Source organism: Sorghum bicolor, chromosome 1, assembly GCF_000003195.3.
Source record: "Sorghum bicolor cultivar BTx623 chromosome 1, Sorghum_bicolor_NCBIv3, whole genome shotgun sequence".
NCBI lineage: Eukaryota > Viridiplantae > Streptophyta > Magnoliopsida > Poales > Poaceae > Sorghum > Sorghum bicolor.
This window is the reverse complement of record NC_012870.2, coordinates 72,835,181-72,845,709: the sequence shown is the minus strand read 5'-3', so window position 1 is coordinate 72,845,709 and position 10,529 is coordinate 72,835,181. Positions and strand designations below refer to the sequence as shown.

At 45.7% G+C, this 10,529-nt stretch overlaps 1 protein-coding gene and 1 pseudogene across 1 annotated transcript; one reads left to right on the top strand and one right to left on the bottom strand.

Annotated features, from left to right (window-relative positions):
* On the top strand, positions 529 to 2,312 carry LOC8056869 (annotated as a pseudogene).
* On the bottom strand, positions 4,110 to 7,654 carry LOC8056868 (glutamine synthetase root isozyme 1). The gene is made up of 11 exons (XM_002465579.2): positions 7,486 to 7,654; positions 7,201 to 7,240; positions 7,006 to 7,109; positions 6,858 to 6,906; positions 6,414 to 6,520; positions 5,984 to 6,071; positions 5,457 to 5,585; positions 5,293 to 5,367; positions 5,140 to 5,193; positions 4,839 to 5,036; positions 4,110 to 4,581 (listed from the first exon to the last, which is right to left on the bottom strand). Exons 1-11 carry the CDS (start codon positions 7,557 to 7,559, stop codon positions 4,426 to 4,428), a joined length of 1,074 nt encoding a protein of 357 aa, XP_002465624.1. The 5' UTR covers positions 7,560 to 7,654; the 3' UTR covers positions 4,110 to 4,425.

The following is a 10,529-nucleotide window of genomic DNA, read 5'->3' as shown; positions in this document are numbered from 1 at the left end:
CAAGATCAACCAGACCACTAGGAGCCTCGATTTGGCAACCCAGAGTCGAGTCTACATAGCCACGAGCTAGAAGGGCCACCAACAACCCGAGAGTAGCCACCCGCTCATTCGTGTCATGACACTATCAGAAAAACAGGAGATGGTGATGAAGGCCACTATAAGACCACGTCGCGCTGGACAGTTGGTGAACCACTGCCATGCCCACAATGTCGTCACTACTAGCACCGTTGCACCACACCATGCTACGCCATGGCATAAGGAGCAAGATCATGACAACCAGGACGATGGCCATGCCTTGACGTGCGATGACACCAAGACAAGACCAGTTAAAAGGTCCTTGTTTGATTTTGGTAACTGAGTGATAACTTAGATGAACTAATAGTATTTACGTGAGATACATAGGAGATTACTCTACAAATGAATAAGTGGTGATGAAGAAGTTCATTGCATATGAGATATGACATAGAGTCATGTGACCAATATTGTGGAGAAGATCAAGATAGAGTTTGACTCGATGGACTGGTTGCATGTGTGAAGGACAAGTCGAAGGCTTTGAAGTAGAGAATCGTGTGTGATGGTGAAGCTTGAGCAAGACTTGGCGTCGATAGACCAAGGGTTTGTGCTTTTGAGATCAAGACAACGGCGGCAGGCAGGGCCGACGTACGCGCCGGGGCTGGAGCCGTACCCGCTGATCCGGCACCTGCCACAGTTCTTGGCTAACCGGCATCGCGTGCTCGACTGGATAACCGAGTTCCTCGAGCGCCAGACCACGTGCACATTCGAGCTGCGCCGGCCAGGCGGCGTGCGGGCTGTGATCACCGCGAACCCGGGCGAACGTGGAGCACTTCCTGCGCACAGCGCACCAGCTTCGAACGCTACCGCAAGGGGCCCCGGGTCTCGTCGCTGCTGCACGACTTCCTCGGCCGGGGTATCTTCAACGCCGACGGAGAGACCTGGCGCGCGCAGCGGAAGGTCGCCAGCCACGAGTTCAACACGCGCTCGCTCCGCGCCTTCGTGGCGCGCTGCGTGCACGCCGAGCTGCACGGTCGCCTCCTCCCGCTGCTGCGCCGCGCCGCGGCGTCCGGCGCCACCCTTGACCTCCAGGACGTGCTCGAGCGGTTCGCCTTCGACAATATCTGCCGCGTCGCCTTCGACCACGACCCGCTCCAGCTCCCGGACGAAGGCGACGCCGCGGTGGATAGCAGCTTCGCCGATGCGTTCCGTGACGCCGCGAACTTCAGCGCGGGCCGGTTCCGGTACGCGCTCCCCGAGTTCTGGAAGGCCAAGAAAGCGCTGAACGTGGGTTCTGAGAAGCGGCACCGGGAGTCCATCGCGATGGTGCACAACTGCGCCGATCGCATAATCCTGTCGCGCCGAGAGGAGATGCTGAGTGCCGGTTTTGAGAAGCACGACCTCCTGTCGCGGTTCATGGCGATTGGCGAGCCCGGACGAGACCTACTCTGACTCTGAGGTGCCTCTCCGCGACGTGGTGATCAGCTTGCTACTCGCGGGGCGGGGTACCACGTCGTCGGCGGCGCTCACCTAGTTCTTCTAGCTGCTGTCCTCGCGGCCGGACGTGCAGCGCCGCATCCGCGACGAGGTCGCTGCTGTGCGCGCCCGGCGGCGTGCACAGGGCGACGTCGATAGCGTCGCCGGGTTCGACCTGGACGTGCTCCGCGAGATGCACTACGTGCACACGGCCATCACGGAGTCGATGCGGCTGTACCCGCCGGTGCCGATTAACTCGCTGCGGGCGGAGACGGACGATGTCCTGCCCGACGGAACTGCCGTGCAGGCAGGGATGAAGTCGTGGCGTTCCAATTCCTATGCGATGGGGCGGATGAAGTCGGTCTGGGGCGACGACGCGAAGGAGTACCGGCCGGAGCGGTGGCTGAACACCGGCGACGGGACGTTCCGGCCGGACAACCCGTTCCGGTTCGTGGCGTTCCACTTCCACGCGGGGCCGAGGCTGTGCCTGGACAAGGAGATTGCGTACATCCAGATGAAGTCCATCGTGGCGTGCCTGCTGGAGGAGCTCGACGTCGCGGTGGACGGCGCGTACCGGCCCCGGCAGGTTGCGTCGCTAACGCTGCGGATGGCGGACGGGCTCCCCGTGACCGTGAAGCCGAGATGAGACTGACGAGCTCCTATTACAACTTCACAACTCCATCAGCTGATCAGCTGCTACACCACCAGGCAATGTTATGTTGACTGTTCGTTATTGTCCCGTGTTGCATTTTGGAATCTCCATCATGTAGGCCACGCTTCCATGAATCCAAGTAAAAGGTTTTTTTTTTCCTTTTTAAAGTGTTACCAGCTTATATTATTATTGCCTGCACACCTTTCTGTCTTGTTCTCATGTCTAAAGCTCATAACATCATATTTTTGTAGGATAAATTTCAAATCACAAAACATCATTTCTTTTAGACGGCGGGAGTAGTTGAGTCAGGGTATAGAGGTGACCCTTTGTAAGGCCTTGTTTAGTTCCAAAAAATTTTGTAAAATTTTTCAGATTTTCCGTCACATCGAATTTTTAGACGTATGCATGAAGTATTAAATATAGACGAAAATAAAAACTAATTGCACAATTTGGTCGGAATTGACGAGACGAATTTTTTGAGTCTAGTTAATCCATGATTGGACAATATTTGTCAAATACAAACGAAAGTGCTACAGTAGTTCTGATTTCCTAAAAATTTTTGGAACTGAACAAGGCCTAACTTGCTTTGTACACTCTCATGTTTGTGACGTCTTGGAGTCCAGTCTGTTCTTTGATTTGGTGTCTTTCAGTTAGACAGTTACTATGCATAAATACTTTTCTTAAGAGAACGTCCGTAGCCTTATTTTTTATTAGAATTTAATTATGCAATAGCTTTTCTGAACTTAATTAACCGCAACTGCTGATTTGCGATTACTAGCGATTTCAACTTCATGTTCCCAAGTTGGTCACGAGGAAAATGTGACGATGTACAAATGGATTAAGCTAGGTGTTTTTGTATTAGAATTTAAATATATATCATATTATATATTTACTGTGTAGATATGCTCATGTGGAGTCTAACAAAATTAGATTTTATATTTTATGATTTTTCTGTATGTTAATATGATTTTTCTAATATTTAGCCAAAATAAATAAAAAAGAAAAAGACAAAACCTTTATAGCAAAAACTTTGTACTAAAGCATACCATATTATATGTTCATGGTGTAGATCTACTTATGTGGAGTCCAACAAAATTGGATTTTCTATTTTATGTTTTTTTTGTGGTTTATTATAATTTTTCATAGATTTAGCCGAAATAATTTAAAAATAAAAAGACAAAACCGCCGTCACTATAGCAAAACCACTATTCACTGTAGCAAAATCGCCTTCGAAACAGCTCCAGGGAGGTAAAACGTATGGTTTAAAAAGTTAAGGAGGTAGTTTGCCCAATTTTAAAGTTAAAAAAAAAGCAGACTTTCGTAAACGTTGAAGAGGAAAAATAGGCTTTTTCTCTTTTACGGCAGCAGCTAATATAGCTATTAAATGGGCCTGATCCTTCAGAGGCATGCAAACCCATTCGGGACCCATCACGTGTGTTGGGTCGAGCTGGCGAAAGCTAGGACGAAGCCCAATACCAGGAGACCGAGACAAAGCTGCTGAATGGGTATACTGTCTGGTTGCTTCCAAGGAAAATAGCTGCTGTCTGGTTGCTGCTCGGTGCTGCACAATATATTGCTGCACGATCTGCTATTTCTTCGCCAGCGTCGCCCGGGATAAGACCTGGATTTGCTAGTCCCAGATGCGGAACCGGAAGACCCTCCGTTTCCTTTCAACCACTTTCATGTAGTAAAGGTAAAAGGCGCCACATTGGCAGCAGGTGTGCGTCTCATCGACAATTGGTAAGAAGAAGGGGCTGAAGATTAAAGAGCCACACGGCGTCGGCATCATATCATATTCCTTGGGTGACTCGGTGGTCACAACTCACAAGACAGAGACGGGATATCAGATTTAATTTGTTGGCCCCAGGATAAGTGTCGTGCTTCTACTTCAATCCCACAGTGTGACAGTGGTGCTGCGTCTGACAATGGAAAGGGTGGACAGCATGGAATTGGAATGGAACCACCGTACTTGTGATCGCGAACAAAACGACAATGATTCTTTTCATATAAAATCACGTAGTAATAGTATTACATTACATTATACATATCCAATAAACAGGAAAGAACAGCTAAAGGTAGCTAGGTACCCCTATGACGAAAGCAAAATCCATTTGCAGCCATTATTCAGACTTTCCAAGCAGTACACCGGAGACCGAAGTAAAAAATTTTAGGACACCCCACGACGGGGAACCGAAATCGCAAAACCAAACTGACATGACATCAGAGCGGATGCGTGCATTGCAGGCGTAGTAGCGTTGTGCAGAAGAGGAACAACCGTGGCTTTATCAGTTTCCGTTCCACAGGATGGTGGTCTCGGCGATCATGCCGGTGACGACGTAGGGGTCCATGTTGGATGCCGGCCTGCGGTCCTCGAAGTATCCCTTGCCCTCCCTCTCCGTGTCGCGGCCCACGCGGATGGACGCGCCGCGGTTCGCCACGCCCTGATGCAGAGACACCAGCATCAGAAACCATTCACATCGCATCTTAGGCCTTGTTTAGTCGGATTCACATCAATCCACATGTATTGAGGTGGATTGGATTGAAATTTGAACTAAATTCCACTTCAATCCACACCACAACACATACATTGAAGTGAATCCGACAACATCCGCACCAACATACATGGATTGAAGTGAATCCGACAACATCCAAACAAGGCCTTATTCGCATCAGAAACCATATATGTATGTATACCCACCCATTTGAAGGTGTTGATGTCGGCGGTCTCGTGTCGGCCCGTGAGGCGGCGCTCGTTGCCCTCGCCGTACGCGGCGATGTGCTCCGTGTGCCTCTTCCCCAGCTTCTCGATCGCCTTCTTGATCACCTCGTAGCCACCGGCCTCCCTCATCGACTTGGTGCTGTAGTTGGTGTGGGCACCGGCGCCGTTCCAGTCACCCTGCGTGCACACGAACAACAAGCAGCACCAATGCCATTCATTCAGTAATCGCTATGCATGCTCATGTGATGATCATGTCAGAATTAGAAGAAACTTCATCTACCTGGATTGGCTTCGGGTCCAAGGAGAGAACAATTCCGGCAATCTCAGTGATCCTCTGAAACCACTCAGTCAGCAAAAAAATCACTGTTAGCTGCAGCACTCTAGTAGTCTAGTTTGACACTGCACTATCGGAAGATACTGCGAAAAAAGGGACCTCGAGAATGTAGCGGGCAACCCATATTTCGTCACCGGCAGATATCCCAACGGACGGGCCAACTTGGAACTCCCACTGTTTGACACGGAATCCAGTTCAGAATTCAGCAGTTTTAGCACGCGTCGATTACTGTGCATGTGTAACTTGCGGGGTTGTAGTACTACCTGGCCAGGCATGACTTCGCCGTTGATGCCGCTGATGTTGATGCCGGCGTAGAGGCAGGCTTTGTAGTGGGCGTCGACCACATCGCGCCCAAAGGCCTTATCGGCACCGGCAGCGCAGTAGTATGGTCCCTGGAAAAAAGGAAGAAAATGCACCCAACAGTTGAGATACTTGCAAGGCATGCTTCTGCCCTCCTCTTTTGTATGAGATAATTGCTATTATAGGACTCCAAACATATGGCTTCGCTATTATAGGATTCCTAACATCACTTTTGCTAAAATAGGACTCCAAACATGAACAATTTGTTATACATGACATTATGTACTTTTAAAAGGATTTCTCATCTCGTCAAAAGCTCAAGATTGCCTCTTTTGTATACTAGTAAAGTTTCGCTGTGTCAACTGGTTCAAAGTGTTCTTTTTTTTGTAAAAAAAAAGGTAATGTTTTTTCCCCCAAAGCTTACAACACTTTTTTTTTGTTAACTTGCATGCAATAGATAAAAGTTGAAGGGTCATAGAAGTTTTCTTGCCTGGGGACCAGGGTATCCACCAACAGGCCAGCCAAGGGGCCAGTTCACATCCTTCTGAAGGAGAGTGTACTCCTGCTCAATACCGTACCTGTTTGAATTCAGACAGAGGTCCTGATGAGGAACCGGATAAGATACAAAGGTACTAGTAGATAAAAAGATGGAATTTTCCAAATATGGTGGTCCTTCAAAACTTTTATGTTGAACATTTTGTTCACATACTTTCTAAGTTCAATTATGTTGTATTTATATCAACCTTTTTTTTTTCTAAACTGCTGTGCTACAATAACAAACCATTTACTTCATTGGCTGTAATAACATCTTTTGTCTATTTTGGTTAGTACTGTAACATTTTCCTGTGTACCAGTACAACAAAATGCTGATATTTTCTAGGCTGAAAAAACACTGTCTGAAATTGAGCCAATATTCATACCATGGCACCTCAGCTGCAACGTCGGGGTGGCTGAAAACCTTGGCAGCATTGTACCTCTTGTTAGTAGGGATTGGCTCGCCTTGTGGCGTGTAGCAGTCACACATCACCTATACAGATAGAGTAGTCTGAATAAGAAGCATAACAAACCCACCAACATAGCTTGCTTGCCAAAAAAAAAAACTTCTACTCACATGGTTCAAATAATTTACTACTACCTTTACTCAAACAGTCTTTTTATTATCCTTCTTTTTTTAAAGAAATCCCAGAGTAAGTAGTAGAAAAACAAACATAGAAAAAAAAATCATATGATCCCAGAGCAAGGTTGGCCTTTTGGTCCCTCTTTTCCTTCCTCATCTTCTTTATTTTTTTTTAAAAAAAAAACTTTTTGACCGCTTTTATGAATTGTAAGAGAAATGTAAAACGAGAAGGTACGCAAAGGCTTACAAGGATGTTGTCGCCCTTCCTGAACGGGTCCTTGAAAATGGCTTGAGGGCTTCAGAGTGAAAAAAAAAGGCGCAACCACATAAGCTACAATGAACAAGGTGCCATGCAAGTTAAAAAGATGAACGAAGCAAGGAGATGAGGATCATACTAGAGGATGACTTCGCTGTCCTCTCCGGGAGCCTGCCCGGTGCTGGAGCCGTCGTAGTTCCATTTTGGCAGCTGGCTCGGATCGGTGATGGGGCCTTTCACCGTCTGCTCCAACAACAGCATGGTCAGAAATAAAGTATTTCATGCTAGGAAACGACATGGTTTAGAAAGAAACGACGTGAACAAGACTACACACCCTTGCTTTGCTCCTGAGGTCTATGCCGGATCCTCCAATCCTGCACAGAAGAGGCGACATCAGAAAGGGGCCAAACTTGCACAAAAGACTTTCGAGCTGGCATAGTAGAATTCAGAACATACTGCGCTGGTAACTACGAGTACACAGAAGAAAAACAAAAAGGTGCAGATGCTGCAAATTTCAGGTGACGACCGACGATCAGATGAAACTTGCAAGGATTGTGTTCTGAATGCAAAGGCGATTCTGAAATGAAAATCAGAGCAAGAGCAGAAGGATGCCACCAACCAGATGTACTCGGCAATGATCTTGTCGGTGCAATCACTCAGGTCGAGGTTAACGAGATCGGTGAGGCTGGCCATCAGTCACAGCACAGGCAGAAGGCAAGAACACAAGAGAGCTTAGTAGGCAAGAAGAAGTGTCTGTCTGAAGTATCACAATGGATGGTCAGAAGCCGGGAGGCGCAAGGGTTATTTATACAGCGAAGCTGGCTGCGATGGGGAAGACAGATGGACACGGAAGCAGGGCAGGGCGTGTATCATTTTCATTTAGAGATAAAATGTGATTTCTTTTCCAGTTCCCTTAATATAATCTATATATACCGGCAGTTTAAGAAGATAGTGTCCATCATTTATGTCTTGTGCAGTGCAGTTGTGCAAGGCATCGTCTCAACTTGGGAGATAGTTTCAGTTTTTTATTTCCTATCAGGGATCACAAATAGCACATCTGACCAGACCCACGTGACAATTTAGTTTGATCGAAACGGCTTCAGTGATTTTCAGAAATTTGGAATTCGCTCATTGAGAGCTGCGCCTGCCTCTACCTGTGTGGCCTGTGGACGGGGTAGCGTCTTTGCAGAAGGAATGTCCTCCTGCAACTGAAAGAATACAAAATCAAGGCGAAGTTTGCCAATGGCCAGCCAGCCAAGAACTTGTTCTGTGCTGGAATATATAAGAAGCTAAAACAGCAGGCACGTATGGCCACTTTTCGTCTTATCCTAAACCTGAATGGACGCCAATGGTGAAGGATGCCTTACTTCCTGCTTCGTCTGAACTGCTCCAATGAACGTGGAGTTGCTTTTCATTATTAACTTATCGGTTCTTATAAACCACTCAAACGAAAAGCGCACCCGGAAAAGGAACCATGCTTTTACTGCTGTTTCCTTGGCCAAAAGGATGGACTAGAGAAAACGGGTCTTTGTCACTGTTTTGTCTGGCTGTAGCAATTGAGGACGCGTATAATTTTTTTTTTTTTTAAGAAAAAGAGTAGTACTTAGTATTGCATCATAGGCAAGGCAAAAGCTAAAAAGAACGACGGTCTATTGTCGATTGATTATCTAGTTACTCAATGGATCATCACAGCTCTCGTTACTTGGCATTTGCATTGTCGATAAGCTTGCTTTGCTAAAAAGGACAAGAACCGTTGCATCCAAGAACAATGTGTGCGCTGTATTTTCACCGTTCCGCCGCATTCCTGAAACTCCAATGATGATTCGTGCCGACAAGTTAGAGAGGTCTTCGCTTCAAATCCTCAATCCAAAAACGAGTATACAATGCTGGTTTGTCGTTTGGTGACACAATGAAAGCTAGTTTTAGTGTAAACTAGTAGAGCTCCTGCTTAGAGATTCTTCAGCCCAGGACCAAAGCGTTATTGTGGGTTCGCCTCCACCGATGTTCTTTTGTTCCCCAACAGTCTGTCCAACTTATTCAGCCAAACGGACTCGCTGATTCAATATGATGGTAGTATCTGCTAACTGCCATGTTGAAACATTAAAAACAAGAAATCAAAGCCAATGACGGTATTGTTTGCACGTTGTAGCATCTTAAACGTCTTCCATTCACCGCATTGGTTGACTTTGCTTCTACATTATTTATTCCCTCCTAACGTCATATGATGTGTGACACATTTTGACAAATTAGTGTTTGCTCACATTTCAATCAGCCTTTGACATGCCTCCAATTATCGGATGCTGCGAATTGGTGGTATAGTTTTCGGATCTTCAGATCTAGGGGTTTTTTTAAAGAAAAAGGGTCTTGGTGTATATTCCTGTATCTTTTGAAAGGCCTATTTTATATTCTGAAGCAACATATTGTGCCAGCATCCTAAATGATTTCGAATTTTTTTTCAAAAATCTTCGACCAAGCCGCTTTTCTTTTTTGCTGTTCTGGATAACCCATTTGCTTTTTTTCGCGCCCGGGAGTTTGCCTGTATTTCATTAGAGGAAATGGATAACCCATTTGCAGACCACATAATCAGCATCAGCATCTTTAAATTTTAAGAATTGTAGGCTGCGACATCAGTATGCTCTGTCTGTATTTCTATCACTTGAAGTCCTATGTGATCTTTGGTGCATCAAGCAACAAGGCAACAATTTTGCCGTCTGTTCAGATGACCCAACCCTTGAGAGGCTGAAGAGAAGATCATCACCAGAAGATAATGTCCCTTTGGGCTCACAACAGTCATGAACACATGCCAAGGTGTGTGACACTGTTTCCCCAAGAGACCCAAGTCAGCTAGTTTATGTTTCTCTGTTTTGGCGTCTAAGAATTCAAGTTGCAGTTCGCCACCAATTTTCTTTGAGGAATCTTTGCATCTTCCTTGCATCGCTGGGTACAGCCGTCCATGGAATCTAAAGTCAACAATTCATTATGTCCGTTTACTGGGTGCAAAAGTTTTATTTTGAAGAAGAAAGGTCAAGCCAAAACTCTTTTCTGCCAATCAATTTCCATCAGTGCAATGTAAAATAAGCAACGTACAACTTTCAGTGTTTTCAACTGCTGTAAGGCCCTGTTTAGTTTCTCACCCAAAATTTTTTCATCCATCCCATCGAATCTTTGGACACATATATGGAACATTAAATGTACATAAAAAAATAAACTAATTATACAGTTTGGTTGAAAATCGCGAGACGAATCTTTTAAGCCTAGTTACTCCATGATTAGCCTTAAGTGCTACAGTAACCCACATGTGCTAATGACAGATTAATTATGCTTAATAGATTTGTCTTGCAGTTTCCTTACGAGCTATGTAATTTGTTTTTTTATTAGTTTCTAAAAACCCCTCCCGATATCCTTCCAACACATCCGATGTGACACCCAAAAAATTTTTACCAGCAATCTAAACAGGGCCTAATCCTAGATTATCTATCAATCGACTGCTGATGCAATCATCTCTCTCTCTCTCTCTAAAACTAAACAAATGTAGGAAATGTTTTGCCGTCTTCCATCCAACCTGGCCTACTATCTCGAGATGTAGAATATCACAAGTGGAATTGCTAATTTAGGGAAGGTTTGTTAATGATAAACCAAACTGATTACTACCATGTTCAAAAT

Excerpts from the sequence above, each read along its gene's own strand:
- LOC8056868 (XM_002465579.2), bottom strand. The coding sequence starts at position 7,559 with ATGGCCAGCCTCACCGATCTCGTTAACCTCGACCTGAGTGATTGCACC. Across the intron at positions 7,110-7,200 it reads ACCTCAGGAGCAAAGCAAGG|ACGGTGAAAGGCCCCATCAC; the intron begins GTGTGTAGTCTT and ends TTGTTGGAGCAG. Across the intron at positions 6,907-7,005 it reads GACAGCGAAGTCATCCTCTA|CCCTCAAGCCATTTTCAAGG; the intron begins GTATGATCCTCA and ends TTCACTCTGAAG.